At 36.8% G+C, this 20382-nt stretch overlaps 1 protein-coding gene across 1 annotated transcript in view; it reads right to left on the bottom strand.

The window, feature by feature from the left end:
- NPSR1 (neuropeptide S receptor 1) overlaps nt 1-8712 on the bottom strand; it is a 113862-nt gene extending 105150 nt beyond the window's left edge. Inside the window, exon 1 of the mRNA XM_039336356.1 lies at nt 8563-8712. Coding sequence (XP_039192290.1) covers nt 8563-8712 — 150 coding nt within the window. The remainder of the gene's footprint in view (nt 1-8562) is intronic.
- Between the last annotated feature and the right edge of the window lie 11670 nt (nt 8713-20382).

A 20382-nucleotide genomic window follows, 5' to 3' on the forward strand; every position in this document is an offset into this window, starting at 1 on the left:
TTATGGTTTTTTTTTGGTTCTTCTTTGCTACAGAAATATTGGTGCTCTTTCTTCTACCCATTGATTGGAAACACATTTCACTAAAGCACCTAGGGTGGCCTCCATAATATGCAAGACTTTGTGATATTGCGTTAGCTAATGAGCAGTGTGGTGGCCTAGTGGTGAAAACGCTTGCCTCACACTTAGAGAGTTCAGTCCTAGATGTTTTTTTTTTCAGGGTAGAGAGAAAAAAATATCTGCTGCAAACTCCATGTAGGAGTCAGGAAGGGCCAGAAAACTGTCAGCTTCACCCAGTCACCTGGGCTCTACCCCAAATTAAGGGACTGCAGGGTCGTAAAAAGAAATATATATTGTGATACTGTGATAGCTGAATTCAGTGTAATATGCTTCTTTTTATATTCTGCATATGAGAGAGTGCAAATGGATATTAAAAAAGTAATAGAAAATGCCATAGAAAATACCATTCTTGTAGAGTAAAAAGCCAGTGTATCCAAGGTGCCAGTTGAATTCACAGCTTCTCAAAGTAGGCCAGCCAAACCAGAGAATTGTTAAGGAGAATGTAAACAATACAGAAGTAGATGAATAGTTTCCTATTATCCTAATAATATGGATAGCATATGACTGCATCAATCTATGTATATCAGAACCATAAATATAATGTAAAAGGCACAGTGGCTGAGTCCAAACAATATACTTCACCAGATCAGATAAAGATATAGCAGATAAATTCACATGATAAGAGAAGCTTTGTTGTTGTAACTCAGATAGATTTTTTAAAAAAGCTTTGCCTGTTGTACTAAATAACTTAGGTGTTTTTGTACTCAGTATAGTAATTGAGAGAGAACTTTAAGGAAAAAATCTTTTTCTGGAGTGCACAGGTGTGAGTCTCAAATGTATTATATGAATGGAAACAGAATGAGATCAAAAGATAATAATGTAAGCCAGTAAATTCATTTTGAAATTGTCAGAATCTAATATCTCTTTGGAAGAATCATTTACATTATCAGAATAACCATTTCAGAAGGTGAACCATATTATTCTTTGGAAGCTAAAAATCAGTAGCTGATAGCACATTGTCAAACTAGCCCATTTTATTAAAAGGCATAAATTTTTGTGATTTGCAACTCACTTTATTAGATGCATAGTGACCATTAGCTATTATCATCCCAATTTATAAGAAGAGAAATGAATTGGATCCATCAAACTAATGTCCAATTAATTTTCAGTATGTCAACCATAAAACATGTGCAAGGTGCTTATATTGGAAGCTTGTTTGATTACAGTAGACAGAGTGCAGCAATATACTGGAGACGAATGAAAGATTTTTGGCTGGGTTACTCTGACCTGAGGGAGGGTCAGTGTTTTTAACACCAGAAAACCTGGATTCAAGAGCCAAGCTTTGCACGATGGGGTGAGCTCCCATTACTTGCCCCAGCTGCTGCTCATTTAGTTCTAAAGCATGCAAATGTGAGTAGATTCCCCTTCAGTGGGAAAGTAACAGCGTTCCGTATGCATTGGCGTATAGTCATGCTGGCCACATGGCTGTGGAAATGTCTTCAGACATCACTTGATCCCTCGGCTAAGGAACAGAAATGAGCACCGCTGTCTAAAGCCAGATACACTGAATAGGGGGAAACTTTATCTTTACCTTTACTCTGACCAGAAACAAGACTTAATTCTACAGCATGGAGATGGAGATGTACATGAATAAATTCAGAGTGTTATATGTAGCCTTCATTGATTTTAACGCTCTTTTTGATTCAGTACTAATGAAGAAAGATGAATAAGCACTTGAAATTACTGAGGAGAAAACTGTATGAAAATTCCTTCTGCTGTCTGCAATTGCATATTGGGTTTTCAGCTAAAATAATTGCTCCTGACAAAGGTGAAAGACAAAACTGTAAGCTAACTGTTATTAACTTTGTAACAACTTCTCTTTCTATTTAATTCTTCTGAGTTGCTTGCAATGAAACCAGTCTGTTGTTTAATTAATGTAATGATTTACAAAGGTTCATTGGAATGTGCTGTCCTTTCATCAAATGTAGATGCAACCAGTAAAAAGGAGAGAGAAATTGTCAACTTTCTGAACTGCCTCTTGAAATCATTTTTGTCAAAACCAAGTTTTATTTAAAGAAGATACATAGAGTTTGATGCTTCCTTCTTGTTTTCTGTTCAAGCAGCTTCTGTGGGTTTCTAGGGTTTGTTCTGTACAATGCAGCCACAGAAACAAGTTACTCATATAGGGACAAAGTTAAATTCAGGCAATAAAGGAAAAGGGTAAATAAAACTGTAATGTTTAAATATAAGGTAACTAGGCGCTTTATTTTTTTTTTTTATTAAAAAGTTTTATAAATTTTACAGAAAATAAAAGACAATACAAAAACAAAAAACAACATATACAAATAAAAAACAAACATTACCCAACAAAACCCCCCTTTCCCCACCCCTACCCAAACCCCCCCTTCCCCCCCCAGGGCCTCCCAGAGCAGAATATAGGCTTAATTAAAAAAAAGGTTAAAAAAATTTATATTTATAAAAAAAGAGAATATAAAATAGAATATATATATATATATAAAGTTAAAAATTATGAAAAAAACTATATAGTATTTTTTATATCAAATTTAAATTGTATGAATTTTATCCATTTATCCCAAACAGCAAGAAATTTCTCTTGCGTTTGTCCCTTTAAGAAAGCCGAAATCTTTGCCATTTCCGCCAAATGAGACACTTTAAGAAACCATTCCTGCAATGTAGGCAAAGATTCCTTCTTCCAATATTGTCCTACTAACAGCCTCGCAGCTGTAATCAAATTTAACATCAATATAACCTCCTTTGTATCACAATCAATAACTATACCTAACAAAAATAATTGTGGAGTAAATTTTACCCTCCTTTTAAAAATTCTCTGGATATTCCACCATATCTTAATCCAGAATGCTTTTATCTCTCTGCACGACCACCAAATATGATAATAAGTAGCGTCCATACAACCACATCTCCAACATTTAGGTTGTAAGTCAGGGTACATAAAAGACATTTTTTGTGGATCAAGGTGCCATCTATAAAACATTTTATAAAAATTCTCCCTTAAGTTCTGTGCTTGTGTAAATTTGACATTTCTCACCCAAATAGTTTCCCAGGTGTCCAATGGAACTGGCTCACCAAAATTCTGCGCCCATCTAATCATACAATCTTTAATTAGTTCCGTTTCTGAATCCAATTCAACTAAAACCCCATAAATTCTCTTAATGTGGGTTTGTCTTTGATCCTTCACTTGCTTAATAAGATTTTCATCTTCTCTGAGAAAACCCACCTTACAGTCCATCTTCCATCTATCTGATAATTGCCTATATTGGAACCAAGAATAAATAATATTTTCTTGTGCTAACTCTTCCCGTGATTTTAACTGCCAGTTTTGTCCATCCCATTTAAGTAACTGTCTATAAGACACCATATCCATTTTAACCCCTCTTTTTATTCCTTCTATTGCATGCCAAGGTATAGCCCATAATGGTACTTTGAAATCACTTTTATAATATTTTCTCCAAATCCTAAGTAAAGAAGTTCTTAAGATATGAGATTTAAAAGCCCAATCCATTTTTTTATTAAATATTAAATAGGCATGCCACCCAAAAAGTAGATTCCATCCCTCTAAGTGGAGTATATCAGAATTTGTCAAATTTACCCAGTCACTAACTAATGTTAAAACCACCGCATCATAATATAATTTCAAATTCGGCACCTTGAGTCCTCCCCTCTCACGGAAATCTTGCATAATTTTAAACTTAACCCTTGGCTTTTTCCCTGCCCAAATAAATTTATTAAGGCCTTTCTGCCACTCAGTTAAATTGATCTCATTCTTCAAAATCGGTATCATTTGGAACAAAAAGAGAAACTTGGGTAGAATATTCATTTTTATCACTGCAATTCTTCCCATGAGGGATAATTGCAACTTTTCCCAATTCTTCAAGTCTCTCTGTACCCTAACCCACAACCTTTCATAATTATTTTTAAATAATTTTGCATTAGAAACAGATAACATCACCCCCAAATATTTTACCTTATTAACAATTTCAAAGCCCGTCAAATTAACCAAAGTCTGCTTCTCCCGACTCGTCATATTTTTAGATAGAATTTTAGTCTTATTAACATTAATCTTAAAACCCGAAACCAAACCATAATTATGAATCAACTGTAATAATTTTACTACAGAATAAGTAGGTTGCGACAAAGTGATGACCAAGTCATCCGCAAAAGCTCTTAACTTATACTCTTTTTTATTAACTTCTATTCCTTTAATTTCCTGCGACTCTCGAATTTTGATCAACAATATTTCCAGTGTTAAGACAAACAGCAACGGTGATAGTGGGCAACCCTGTCTAGTACCTTTCTCTATTGTAAAAACCTCTGACAAGCCACCATTACTAGGCGCTTTATTAATATGATTTTTCCTTCTTGTTCTCTTTTGCTTTATATTTTCCTGAATTTAAACATATGCTGCTTGAATTTTTTCGTATTTTTATATATGATTGGTCATAAACTATAATTGGTCTATTGTTTCTGTCTATTATTATAGTTAAATGCAGGGCTTTTTTTCTCATAGAAAGCCCAGAATGGAGTTCCAGCACCTGGAACCTTGCAGGGTAGGCAAGGCGGGTTGTATGACATGTGTGAGTTCTGGCATCTTTTCTTTTTAGGAAAAAAAGCACTGGTTAAATGTATCATTGACTTAGAAAAATGGCTTAATTAGGATGGACTCTCATGAAATTAAAGCCAAACAAGAGACAGAATATTAATTATTAATTTTTATATTAACAAACAGATATGGTTCACATATCATCAATGATAATGGATTTTTACAACCCATCACATTACAATTACATCACAGCTTTATTGTATTTTGGTTTTGGTTTCACATGTTGGAAGAATCCACTAGCATGATCAGTTATCGTGGAATATTTTACAGAGATAGAAAACACAAGTACTTGTATATCTCACATTTTTATTAATGGAAAAAATAAACTGACAGTTTAATACTTTTTATGGCAAAAATATAAATTGTTATCTTAGACATTCAAATTCAGTTTTTATGTGATGTCTTAGTTCTTCCTGACTGGGTCTGGGATTGCCACTGTTAAGAAGCACAGTATGCTAGGACATTAATTTAAAATTGGCAAGGAAAAGAGATGCTGACTGTTGAAGAGTGGTTTTTAAAACTGACTGAATTAGCAGAGATGGCAAAATTAACTGGCCTTGAAGATTGGCTAATTTTATAAGAAGCAGGAAGCCGTTTGTGGATTTTCTGCATGTTAAATACAATAATAGGTAATTAACAAAGATATCTGAAGATTAGCGTAATGTTTGGGCTAACTAGTTGACTGTTTTTTTTCCTTTTTTTACATATATATTATGATTAGATGTTGGGTCAATTTGTTTATTAGACAGAGACTTCCTCATCTGGAATATTTGTTTATTTAACCTAGTATTTTTGGTAAATAAGGATGGGAAAGCTTATGACTATTTGTAGACACATTGTGTAAAGGGAGGAGAACATATCAGGCTTTTTTATTTACCTTTTAGTATCTAGCCAAGGTGAATTTTTTATGTTCAGTGTTAGATCTATTTGACATTTGGGGCTTTATTTTTTATTTTTTTTGTACATAATATTTTCATTCTTGTGTTGAATGTTTGTTTTTTCTGCTTTCCTGTTTTGTATTTTATTCTTGTTGATAAAAGAAATAAATAAAAAGACAAAAAAGGTTAATTTGTATTTTACTACATGTATTCCTAACCACTTTCCTTCCTTTTCCTTTCCTTTCCTAGAAGTATGTTGCTATTTACTGTTCAAACAATTGTTGCTGATGTTGCAGAATAAATGATTCTTCAATGTTTTGTCCTCTCACTGAACAATTTCAAATGCATTCATAAAAAGGAATGTGTACCTCAACTGCCTGAGTTATATTCCTCTATCAACACCACAGAGTGAATTTCCTCCTTACTGTTGCAGATAGAGAAAAAAAGTTTTACACCTTCTCTCTGAGTACACCTTCATTGAGAAAAGGGGTTGAATAGGTGCGTCAGCCTCTAAGCCTCTAAGTCATTCATGAAAATCCCATTAGTAGAGTTAACACATATGTTCATGCCACATAGTGTTTACTATGTGGCTGTAGGTTTTTTTGATATATTCCCACATAATGAACACATTCCATGTAAAATTAAGATGGAATTCCATTTATTCCAATACTTAACATACATTATATATGCTTAATTCTGTTCCACTGAGATTAGTAGGATATACATAGCTCACTTAATACATTGAAACATATTTGGAAAGATTGTTATATCCAGAATTTAGTGAAAGAACAGTTTACAGAGTTTGCAGCAAAAGAGCTACTGGAGAGAAAATAACAGAATAACAGAGTTGGAAAGGACCTTGGACTTCAACCCCCTGCTCAGGCAGGAGACTACCATTCCAGACAAATGGTTGTTCAATCTCTTCTTTAAAAGGTGGTTCCAGGAGCACCCACAACTGCTGGAGGCAAGCCATTCTATTGATTAATTGTTCTAACTGTCGGGAAAATGTCTTCTTATTTCTAGGTTGCTTCTCTCCTTGATTAGTTTCCGTCCTTTGCTTCTTGTTTTGCCTTCAGGTGCTTTGGAAAATAATAATAAAACTACTCCTATGTAGTAGTCCCTTAAATATTGGAGCACCACTATCATGACACCCCTATTTCTTTTTATTAAATTCCTGTAACCATTCTTCATATTTTTAGCTTCCAGTCCACTAATCCTCTTTGTTGTTCTTTGCACTTTTTTGCACTTTATATCCTGGTGACCAAAACTGGATGCAATATTCCACATATGGTCTTACCAAGGCATTATAAAGTGGTATTAACATTTCACGTGATCTTGATTCTATCCCTCTGTTAATGCAACCTAGGACTCTTTAGGTTGCCTTTTTTTTTTTGCTTTTTTATTTAAGTGATTTTCCACTAGGACTCTAAGATCCTTCTCATGCTTACTATTATTAAGCCAGGCACCATTTATTTTATACCTGTGCATTTGATTTTTCTTGGTTAAATGTAGAAACTACTAAGCATATTCCAATTTGAACTTTTTGGTTAGATTTGCAATAAGTAGTGATGGCCATTGAGTATTCATACTCAGAAGTGAATATGCACATATGATGTATCATTAAATCTGAAGAGCAAAAATTGTAAGCCAACATAGGACAAAATTCAGTAGAACCTTCAATATCAAGAGACATTATGTGTTTGATTGTGACTAGGCTTCCAAATTCACCTCCTGTGTTTCAGTTTCCCAAAGTATCTGATTGGCTACTACAAGAAGGATATTGAACTTAGTGGATTTGGTTGTCTAAAACAACATGACCATTCTTATTATTTTCCATATAAGATTTGTTATAAACTGTTCTTCAGAAGCTATCTGTTTGTGTGCTATAGCAGCAGAACATACATGTTCTGTGCCAGGGGTTCTCAACCTTGGCAACTTTAAGACTTGTGGTCTTCAACTCCCAGAATTCCTGGCTGAGTTGAAGTCCACAAGTCTTAAAGTTGCCAAGGTTGAGAACCCCTGTTCTATGCAGTCAAATCTTCTTTTGTGAGTGCTACTTCTATACAGAGATGTCAGAAATTTTTCAGTTCTATATTCTAGAAAGTATATTAAAATGGAGCTGCCTGATTCTTGTTTACATTCTTGTACAGAGACATACACATTGAAGTACACAGGCTCAAAATCAAGAGATTGACATGGCCTGGTATCAGCAATTTACTGCCTCATCTTCACATGCCAGAGCATTCACAAATAAGAGAGTATTCTCAAATTGCTTTCATTCACAGATCTGCTCCTCCAATTGCACCTTAGAATCAGATGTCTTCTAACAAAATTTCATCTCCAGAAAAGCAAAAACTCCAACACAAGAACTAGTGCTTGTTTTCACTTCATTCAATTCCATTGGGTATAGCTAACAGCAATTCCTATAGTCTGTGGAGGCTGGAAGTTTAATCCAAGTCACCTAATATAACACAGATGAAAAATTGTATAAACTTAAAAAGATCAGTCCAAATGCTTGAGAACTGACATGCTGGAATTAAAGATAAAAAGAACAAAATGCACAAAAAAGAAAATAGCAATTAGGTCAAAGATAACGTATATTTACTATCTAAATATCAAAATTCAGTTTTGTGATTTGTTTTGTGCCTTTGCATTACAAAATCAACTGGGGGGGACAGACTGTTGGCTAAATAAATAAATAAATAAACACATACATACACAAATATATACAAATTGCATATAATTTCCAAATTATATGCAAAATAACTTTCCTACTCTCTGCTGAAATTTTCTCTTGTTCATTGATATTGAAGGGCAACTAAAAAATTATATATTGAAGAGTCCTTCCTGAAATGAATGTGGGTGGAAGATGGGTGGAAGAAAGTTAGATGTCAACTCGAAGGAATATATTTCCTATCCTGAAGCATTGAATCTTTGCAAACTCTTGAAAAATTCAAAACCATGAAACAGCAAGACAGAATAACATACCTTAAAAGAATAGTAAAAGGATCCCCAATCCTCTTCTTCCAGCCTTGGAGTGAAAGTGATCACTATTTCTGTCCAAGTTCCAAGACTGGAATCCAGACTTTCTGTGCTTCCATTTGAGCTGTTGCTGGCTGCAGTGACGCTGACTTGCATGGCTTGATGCTCTTTCTGAACTGCTTCAATTCTCCTTGTGACAGAGAGTTAATGCAGCCACACTCTCCTCTTAAGAGAACAATGGAACAGGAAGCCTTATTGCTCCTTCTCTACTACCATCAAAGCAGATGAGCTAAATATCCAATCTGGAATCCTCCTTTCCAAACAGCCACTCATAGCAATAGAAGCTCAGTTTGCTAACAGAATTCAATAGACAAGCGTTTCTGATCTACATGTGGAATCAATTATACCTACTGTCTTCCTCTTATATTTAAGGCGACAACTGGCAAATATTCAGTAGCAGCTTTAAAAAATTATTTTATATCCTGTGAAGTGATGAAGTAGCTGGCTACAGCGGCACCTTAGGGAAACTATTCCATGGAGTGATTAAGACATCAGGCTAGAAACCAGGAGGCTGTGAGTTCTACTTCTGTCTTAGGCATCAAATCAGTCTCTCAGCCCTAAGAAGAAGGCAATAGCCAGTTCCAAAGATGTTACCAAGATAACTGCAGATATTGCCAAAAGAATTGTAGATGTTGCCAGGAAAACTGCAGGGATTTATGCTGACAGTCACCAGGGGTCAAAATTGATTTAAAGGAACACATTTCTACTTCCTACCTTCTGTGATAGGCTGCCTTAGTCCAGTTTATTTCCTCTAGCAAGCATACTCCAAGCAAGCACATCAGAACAGCAGCATACTGCCTATCAGGAAGGAAAGTCATCCCATCCAGAGATAACTCTTCAAGTTGACCTCTTTCAATTATTGAATTACTTCCATCACTTTGCTTCTTTACTGCCTGAGGTTATGACTCCAAAGGCCCCGATCCAAACAGTTGAAATTAAGGCACTATCGTAAGTTTGAAATTTCTATTCCATGTTAGAAATTTAAAGCAGTCATACTTTTGAATACTTGGGCCCTGGCTTTCTGATTCCTGATGCTGTTCTCCATTCATACAAGAAGGTTCAAAGTCTGTTGCCTCTATGCCCTGATTTGAATGAAGAGCAGCAGATGAATGTTTTAAGGGCATGTTGCTTTCTATAATTGCCATGATTGGAACACTGGTGCTTACCAGACTGAGTCATTTTTGAAAATGTCATTTTTAGGAAATTGTGCCTCTTGATGAATGTTTCTGGTTACAAGCCCATGAGAACAATTATCTCTCTATTGCTTCTTTCTATATATGGCAGCATCAATTTTTCAGTCAAAAATATTAGCTGTGATATTGAAATGAAAATATTAAATCCAGCAGTCATATTTTATAGAATGTTAGATGGTTGATAATAGGGGCAACATCATTTTTTGTGGCAGATTTCACTTGTAAGACAAGTAGTTCAATAGCTTTGCAATTCATACATCCAGAAAAGTTGTGAAGCATTCCTTTTAAGGTCTTTCAAAACCAAATCTAAAGACATAAATACTAAAATACCTTTAAAAAGGGCATTACCAAATCAAAATTAACAAAAGTGGATTTCCTCTTATATATTATAGAAATTTCCTTGTAAATAAGAAAAAAGTAATACAGGTAGTCCTTGACTTACAGCAAGTTTGTTTAGTAACCATTCAATGGTATTTTTTTTTAAAAGTGACTTATGACCATTTTTTACACTTATGACCATTACAGCATCCCCATGGTCACATGATCAAAATTCAGACACTCGGCAATTGGTTCATATTTGTGATGGTTGCATTGTCCCGGGCATCTTTTGCAACTTCTGACAAGCAAAATCAATGGGGAAGCCAGATTCACTTAACATGTTATTAATTTAACAACTGCAGTGATTGACTTAACAACTGTGGCAAGAAAGATTGTAAAATGAGGCAAAACTTATTTAATAATTCCACTTAGCAACATAAATTTTGGGGTCAATTGTGGTGGTAGGTTGAGGACTAACTAAACAATAAATTCATTGAACAATTCTATTCAAATGAATGGCAGAAGCTGATTAGGTTCATACATTATTGAATTTTAAAGTCATATGATAATACTGAATGTCACCTGTCAGACAGTATAATGGGTTGCCTCTTATTCCCACTACATTGTAAGTTCCTAGGTGTTTCTCATTACAAAAGGTTTTAGAATTATTATTTTTTTGTGTTCACCCATCACACTAAGCTACTACATACTTTGTTTAATATGTTACATGAATCCTATCTTTTGTGGGTCATTGACCACATCACAGCTTGGAGTGAAAGATGGCTCTTGTAGCTTTCACATTTTTCCGATGGAGTGATGCCATAATTCTCGCACAATAATGCTTTCTCTCCCTGAAATTACAATGCAGTTTCAAGTTGCAAATAAATAGTGAGGGATGATAATTTATCCCCTTAGGGGAATAAGAGTTTGCTGAAACATTAAACATTTCTTTCCCTTTACCAGTTATGGCCTGTTTCCATTCCTTTTTTTTGTAATATATTTTATTAATTTTTTTTAAACATAAATCACAATAATTGGTGAACAGTGTGTTGTCTGGGTTACATTTGTGAAAGAATCATTAACAACTGATTTCTATAATCCATAATTCACATAATGATTTTAGTTGATTTCCTCTTTTCCCAAAATATCCTCTTTTGCAAACATTGAATTAATACAATTCTTATTGTTTTGATAGATAACAATTAAACATATAATTTTTCCCAATATTTTTTAAAATAATAATCACATCAATATAATATTTCTTTTCTATCCAATCATTCTGGTAATCAATAGACCCAATTACAGTCCTTATTTTAATTTGTTTCTCCTACCAAATTCTAGGTATTCTCACTGGTTAAGATTTTCTAAAATATTTATTTATTTATTTATTTCTAAAATTTATATGCCACCCAATCCCAAGGGGCTCAGGGCAGCGTACAAAATTAAAACAATAATCGGACAATAAAACAGTAAAATAAATACATTCATACAGCGTGTCCGATCATATTCGGGTCAATTGTGGTGGTATTAGTTAAAAATTTAACTATTTTCCCATATGAACCATCTCACACTTTTATATTTCTTAAGGAATAGATAAAACAATGAAAAAAAGAAAGAAGAGCAAAAGTAAAGAAACATAAAAAATAACATACTACTTAAATATATATATATATATATATATATATATATATATATATATATATATATATATATATATCCCTCCTAAGTAAATGATTCTGTGTATCTTTAATAGAACCTGAGGTAATGCTGCAAATTGATACATACCTGATATGTTTTTTCTGTTTTTTTGAACAAGAAAAAAAATATAAAAAGTGGAAAGAGGGGCACACAATTAAGGCAGAATATCAGCAAATAGCCCAAGACTGCAATGATGAAGGGAGGGAAGCTAAGGCTCAAAATGAACTAAGGCTTGCGACAAAAGTCAAAAATAACAAAAAAAAAAGCTTCTTTCAATGTGTAAAAAACAAGAAAAAGGTTAAGGAAATGACTGGTCCATTAGTGGGAGAAACTGGCAAGAAGGTGACAAGAAACAGAAGAAAGTAGAACTATTTAACTTGTTTTTTGTATCTGTCTTTACACAAAGGGGGGAAACAGCAAGAAAATGGTAAGTGAGCATCTGGTCACTCTAGACGAGTTCAAATTACCAAGACCAGATGGACTACACACCAAGATTCTGAAGGAACTGGCAGATGTGATCTCAGAACCACTGACTATATCTTTCAAAGATCCTTGAGCACTGGGGAACTACCAGAGGACTGGAAAAGAGCTGATGTAGTTCCCATCCTCAAAAAAAGGGAGGAAAAAAGGACCCAGGAAACTACAGACCTATGATCCTGACCTCAATACCTGGGAAGATTTTGGAAAAGATAATCAAGCAATGAATCAACTAACACCTAAGAGGCAAACAAAGTCATTACCAAAAGCCAATATGGGTTTGTCAAAAACAGATCATGCCAGACAAATCTTATTGCATTCTTTGACCAGATGACAAAATTAGTGGATCAGAGGAATGCCGTGGATATAATTTATTTGGACTTCAGTAAGGCATTTGATAAAGTAGATCACAACCTACTACTTGATAAGATAGAAAAATGTTGGTTAGACAGCATCAACACCAAAAGGATTCGTAGCTGGCTGACTGGCTGTACTCAACGAGTGGTCCTCAATGGAACCGCATGTACATGGAGGGAAATGTGTAGTGGGGTGCCCCAACGCTCTGTTCTGGGATCTTCAACATCTTCATCAATGATTTGGATGAGGGGATAGATGAGGAACTCATCAAATTTGCAGACAACACCAAGCTGGCAGGAATAGCCAACACTCCAGAAGATAAGCTTAGGATACAGAAGGATCTTGACAAACTTGAACATTGGGAGCTATGATATAGGTGTAGGGTTTCCTGCCTGAGCAGGGAATTGGACTAGATGACCTCCAAGTCCCTCCCAACATCATCATCATCATCATCATCATCATCATCATCATCATCATTATTATTATTATGGATCATCGCACAGTCAGCCAGATGTTCAGACTGGATTTGACCTATCGAGTCCTTACCCAGGACCTGGGATAGACAGATGTGGATGTTTGATGGTATTACAGATATCGTCGCAGGATGGAAGCAGTTCCTAGTAAGGCCGCCTTTTGCAATTGACTAATAGCGAATTTGTCAATGCCAATGGTGTTCAAGTGGTGCTCCAGTTGTTTTGGGATTGCACCCAAGGAGCCTATGACTATTGGTACTACCCTTGCTTGCTTTTGCCACAGTCTTTCTATTTCTATTTGTAGGTCTTTGTATTTTGTTATCTTCTCCAGTTCTTTCTCGTCTGTTCTGCTGTCTCCAGGCACCACCACGTCCACTATCCTTGCTACCAATCAAAATGAAGCCTCTAATAGCGAGTGCCATATAAAGTGCACTAACCAAATAGGTGGTAAGACAATAGGGGAACTCAGGCACCACACAGGTTATGTAGAAAGGAAACACAGGGCCACCCACAAAGGACTCAAATGTTTATACACCAATGCACAAAGTATGAACAGCAAACAGGGTGAACTAGAAATTCAGGTTAATGAGGGCAGATACGATATTGTTGCCATTACGGAAACATGGTGGGATGAAACTCACACATGGAACACACAGCTAGAGGGATTTAAATTATTTAAAAGAAACAGACCAAATAAAAGAGGAGGTGGAGTTGCTCTCTATATAAGAAATAACTACATCTCCACAGAAATAGAGTACAACAATGATAAAAACTGTCTTGAATGCATTTGGGTCAATATAAAAGGGGGGGGAAATGACATTGCCATAGGTGTATACTACAGACCACCCAACCAAACAGAGGAAATAGATGAACTTTTTGCTAGTCAGCTAACTAAGGTATGTAGGAAGCACATCACAATAGTAATGGGGGACTTTAACTACCTTGACATCAACTGGGAGACAAACTCCGCACCAAGTGGAAGATCAAACAGGTTCCTGGCAAACCTAGCAGACAACTTTGTCTCCCAAAAAGTAGAGAATGGAACTAGGGGATTAGCCATTTTGGATCTAATTCTCACTAACAGAGATGAAATGATAGACGGTGTTGAAGCCATAGGAACCCTGGGAGGAAGTGATCATGCAATATTAGAATTCAACATTATAGAAGCACAACCAATAGAACACAGTCAAACTAGAGTCTTGGACTTCAAGAGAGCTAATTTCAATAAACTTAGAGAGGGCTTGGGAAGGATTCCATGGATGAGAATCCTCAAGGGGAAAACAACTCAAGAAGCTTGGGAAATTTTGAAAAATGAGATAATAAAAGCACAGTCTAGCACAATACCAACAAAGAGGAAAAATAACAGCTCTCAAAAGAAACCAGCATGGCTGCATAAAGAACTCTCTGACAAATTGAAAGATAAAAAGGACAAGTATAGAAAGTGGAAAGAGGGGAACATAACTAAGTCAGAATATCAGCAAATAGCCCGAGCCTGCAAAGATGAAGTGAAGAAAGCCAAGGCTCAAAATGAACTAAGGCTTGCGACCAAAGTCAAAAATAACAAAAAAAGCTTCTTTCAACATGTAAAAAACAAGAAAAAAGTGAAGGAAATGATTGGTCCATTAGTGGGTGGAAGTGGCAAGAAGGTGACAAACAACAGGGAGAAAGCAGAACTATTTAACTCATTTTTTGCATCTGTCTTTACACAAAGGGAAAAAACAGACCAACCTATCAAAAATAGTGCCATAAAAAACAAAACAGAAACACAAGTTAAGATAGGCAAGAAAATCGTTAGTGAGCACCTGTCCAGCCTAGATGAGTTCAAATCGCCAGGACCAGACGGATTACACCCCAGAGTTCTCAAGGAACTGGCAGATGTGATATCGGAGCCACTGAACTATATTTTTCAAAGATCCTGGAACACAGGGGAACTACCAGAGGACTGGAAAAGAGCTGATGTAGTTCCCATCCTCAAAAAAGGAAAAAAAATGGATCCAGGAAATTACAGACCTATCAGCCTGACCTCAATACCTGGGAAGATCCTGGAAAAGATAATCAAACAACGAATCAACGAACACCTAGAGGCAAACAAAGTCATTACTAAAAGCCAACATGGGTTTGTCAAAAATAGATCATGCCAGACAAATCTTATTGCATTCTTTGACCAAGTGACAAAATTAGTGGATCAGAGGAATGCTGTGGACATAATTTACTTGGACTTCAGTAAGGCATTTGATAAAGTAGATCACAACCTACTACTTGACAAGATAGAAAAATGTGGGGTAGACAGAACCACCACCAGATGGATCCGTAGCTGGCTGACCGGCCGTACTCAGCGAGTGGTCCTCAATGGAACTGCATCTATATGGAGGGAAGTGTGTAGTGGGGTGCCCCAGGGCTCTGTTCTGGGCCCAGTACTCTTCAACATCTTCATCAACGATTTGGATGAAGGGATAGATGGGGAACTCATCAAATTTGCAGATGACACCAAGCTGGCAGGAATAGCCAACACTCCAGAAGACAGGCTTAAGATACAGAAGGATCTGGACAGACTTGAACACTGGGCACTAACTAACAAAATGAAATTCAATGGTGAAAAAAGCAAGGTTCTACATTTAGGCAAGAAAAAACAAATGCACAAGTACAGCATAGGTAGCACCATGCTCAATAGTAGTAACTGTGAGAGGGACCTCGGAGTCCTAGTAGACAATCACTTAAATATGAGCCAGCAGTGTGCTGCAGCTGCCAAAAAGGCCAACACAGTGCTAGGCTGCATTAACAGAGGGATAGAATCAAGATCACGTGAAGTATTAATACCACTCTTCAATGCCTTGGTAAGGCCACACTTGGAATACTGCATCCAGTTTTGGTCACCACGATGTAAAAAAGATGTTGAGACTCTAGAAAGAGTACAGAGAAGAGCAACAAAGATGATTAGGGGACTGGAGGCTAAAACATATAAGGAACGGTTGCGAGAATTGGGTATGTCTAGTTTAACGAAGAGAAGGACAAGGGGGGACATGATAGCAGTATTCCAATATCTCAGGGGCTGCCATAAAGAAGAGGGAATTAAGCTATTTTCCAAAGCACCTGAAGGCAGGACAAGAAGCAACGGGTGGAAACTAATCAAGGAGAGAAGCAACCTAGAACTAAGGAGAAACTTCCTGACAGTGAGAACAATTAATCAGTGGAACAGCTTGCCTCCAGAAGCAGTAAATGCTCCAACACTGGAAGTTTTTAAGAAGAGACTGGACAGCCATTTGTCCGAAATGGTGTAGGGTTTCCTGCCCGAGCAGGGGGTTGGACTAGATGACCTCCAAGATCCCTTCCAACTTTACTACTATTATATTATACTATCCAGACTTTTTTGTCTTTCTTATCGACAATTGTTAAGTCCGGGGTGTTATGTTGCAGGTGCTTGTCTGTTTGAATTCTGAAGTCCCAGAGCAGTTTAATTTTATCATTTTCTATGACTTTCTCTATTTTATGATCCCACCAGTTTTCGCTTACAGGCAAATGATATTTTTTGCAAATCTTCCAATGCACCATTGTTGGTACTTTCTCATGCCGCTGCTTGTAGTCAGTCTGTGTGATCTTCTTGCAACAGCTTACCAGGTGGTCCACTGTTTCTTCAGCTTCTTTGCATAGGCGGCACTTACTGTCTGTTGCTGTCTTCTCAATTTTGACTTTATATGCATTTGTCCTTAAGGCTTGGTTTTGTGCAGCCAGAATTAGTCCCTCGGTCTCTTTCTTCAATTTTCCTGCTCTTAGCCATTGCCAGGTCTTGTTATTATCTGCTTTCCCAGCTATTTTTTTTATGTATTGGCCATGTAGTGCTATTAAAAAAAACTACATCATTATCGATCATCGCACAGTCAGCCAGATGTTCAGATGGATTTGGCATTTTGTCTACCTTTCTTCTTGAGAAATTTTGAAATGTGAAATTATAAAAGCCCAGTCTAGCACAATACCAACAAAGAAGAAAAATAACAGTTCTCAAAAGAAATCAGCATGGCTGCATAAAGAACTCACTGATAAATGAAACACAAAAAGGACAAGTATAAAAAGTGGAAAGAGGGGCACATAACTAAAACAGAAAATCAGCAAATAGCCCAAGTCTGCAAAGATAAAGTGAAGAAAGCTTATGCTTAAAATGAACTAAGGCTTTGCGACAAAAATCAAAAATAATAACCACAAAAAACTTATTTCAACATGTAAAAAACAAGAAAAAAGTTAAGGAAATGATTGGTCCATTAGTAGGAGAAAGTGGCAAGAAGATAAGAAGCAACAGGGATAAAGCAGAACTACTTAGCTTGTTTTTTGCATCCATCTTTACACAAAGGAAAAAAAAAACAGTACCATAAAAACAAGATTAGAAACACAAGTTAAGATAGGCAAGAAAATGGTAAGTGAGCACCTGTCCAGCCTAGACGAGTTCAAATCACTAGGATCAGATGGATTACACCTAAAGTTCTGAAGGAACTAGCAGATATAATCTCAGAACTACTGAACTATATCTTTCAAGATGCTGGAGCACTGGGGAACTATCAGAGGACTGGAAAAGAGCTGATATAGTTCCCATCTTCAAAAAAGGGGGGGAAATGCATCCAGGAAACTACAGATCTATCAGCCTGACCTCAATACCTGGGAAGATTCTGAAAAAAATAATCAACCACAAATCAATGAACACCTAGAGGCAAACAACGTCATTCCCAAAAGCCAACATGGGTTTGTCAAAAACAGTTCATGCCAGACAAATCTTATTGCATTCTTTGACCAGGTGACAAGATTAGTGGACCAGAGGAATGCTGTGGATATAATTTACTTGGACTTCAGTAAGGCATTTGATAAAGTAGACCACAACCTACTACTTGATAAGATAGAAAAATGTGGGTTAGACAGCATTGCCACCAGATGGATTCATAGCTGGTTGACCAGCTGTACTCAATGGAATTGCATCTACATGGAGGGAAGTTCGTAGTGGAGTGCTCCAGTGCTCTGTTCTGGGCCCAGTCTCTTCAACATCTTCATTAATGATTTGGATGAGGGCGATAAATGGGGAACTCATCAAATTTGCAGACAACACCAAGCTGGCAGGAATAGCCAACAGAAGATAGGCTTAAGATACAGAAGGATCTTGACAGACATGAACATTGGGCACTATATAACAAAATAAAATTCAATGGTGAAAAAAGTAAGGTTCTACATTTAGGCAAGAAAAACCAAATGCACAGGTATAGTATAGGTAGTACTTTGCTCAATAGTAGTAACTGTGAGAAGGATCTCGGAGTCCTAGTGGATAATCACTTCAATAGGAGCCAGCAGTATGCTGCAGCTGCCAAAAAAGCCAACACAATGCTAGGATGCATTAACAGAGGGATAGAATCAAGATCTCGTGAAGGTTAATATCACTTTACAATGCCTTAGTAATGCCACACTTGGAATATTGCATCCAGTTTGGTCACCAGGATGTAAAAAAGATGTTGAGACTCTAGAACAGTGGTTCTCAACCTTTTTAATGCCGCGACCCCCAACCGGTCGTAAGTCGAGGACTACTCAATCAGTCGTAAGTCGAGGACTACTCAACTGGTGCAGCACCGTTTGCAGAATGGGACTTTTGGCGGGCTCAGCAGGGCAGAGACAGCCTGGACAATTCCTATTGGCTTTTGAAAGCCAATAGAATTAGACTCTATTCAAGAGAGTCTATTCTATTGGCTTTCAAAAGCCAATAGAATAAAAGGGAGTAGCACAGCTAAGGAAAAGGGGGAAAAAATGGCGGACTGCGTTGTTTGGCGACCCCCGTGAAATGGTTGTTCGACTCCAAATGGGGTCCCGACCCACAGGTTGAGAACCACTGTTCTAGAAAGAGTAGAGAGAAGAGCAACAAAGATGATTAGAGTACTGGAGGCTAAAACATATAAAGAATTGGATATGTCTAGTTTAATGAAGAGAAGGACTAGGGGTGACACAATAGCAGTGTTCCAATATCTCAGGGGCTGCCACAAAGAAGAGGGCATCAACCTATTTTCCAAACTACCTGAAGGCAGGACAAGAAGCAATGGATGGAAGCTAATCAAGGAGATAAGCAACCTAGAACTAAGGAGAAATTTCCTGACAGTTAGAACAATTAACCAGTGGAACAACCTGCCACCAGAAGCAGTGAATGCTCCAAACTGGAATGCTTAAAAACTGGAAGTTTTTAAGAAGAGACTGGACAACCATTTGTCTGAAATGGTATAGGGTTTCCTACTTGAGCAGGGGATTGGATTAGAAGACCTTCAAGGTCCCTTCCAACTCTATATTATATTATTATTATTATTATTATTATTATTATTATTATTATTATTATTATTATTATTATGGATCATCGCACAGTCAGCCAGATGTTCAGACTGGATTTGGCATTTTGTCTACCTATCGAGTCCTTACCCAGGACCTGGGATAGGCAGATGTGGATGTTTGATGGTATTACAGGTATCGTCGCAGGATGGAAGCAGTTCCTAATAAGGCCGCCTTTTGCAATTGACTAATAGCGAATTTGTCAATGCCAATGGTGTTCAAGTGGTGCTCCAGTTGTTTTGGGATTGCACCCAAGGAGCCTATGACTATTGGTACTACCCTTGCTTGCTTTTGCCACAGTCTTTCTATTTCTATTTGTAGGTCTTTGTATTTTGTTATCTTCTCCAGTTCTTTCTCGTCTATTCTGCTATCTCCAGGCACTGCCACGTCCACTATCCAGACTTTTTTGTCTTTCTTATCGACAATTGTTAAGTCTGGGGTGTTATGTTGCAGGTGCTTGTCTGTTTGAATTCTGAAGTCCCAGAGCAGTTTAATTTTATCATTTTCTATGACTTTCTCTATTTTATGATCCCACCAGTTTTTGCTTACAGGCAAATGATATTTTTTGCAGATCTTCCAATGCACCATTGTTGCTACTTTGTCATGCCGCTGCTTGTAATCAGTCTGTGCAATCTTCTTGCAACAGCTTACCAAGTGGTCCACTGTTTCTTCAGCTTCTTTGCATAGGCGGCACTTACTGTCTGTTGCTGTCTTCTCAATTTTGACTTTGTATGCATTTGTCCTTAAGGCTTGGTCTTGTGCAGCCAGAATTAGTCCCTCGGTCTCTTTCTTCAATTTTCCTGCTCTTAGCCATTGCCAGGTTTTATTATTATCCGCTTTCCCAGCTATTTTTTTCATGTATTGGCCATGTAGTGCTTTGTCTTCCCATGCCTCTATTCTGTTCTTCATTT

This window comes from Crotalus tigris, unplaced genomic scaffold (assembly GCF_016545835.1).
Source record: "Crotalus tigris isolate CLP2741 ecotype Arizona unplaced genomic scaffold, ASM1654583v1 scf7180000017666.379230911805:20528666, whole genome shotgun sequence".
Classification (NCBI taxonomy): domain Eukaryota; kingdom Metazoa; phylum Chordata; class Lepidosauria; order Squamata; family Viperidae; genus Crotalus; species Crotalus tigris.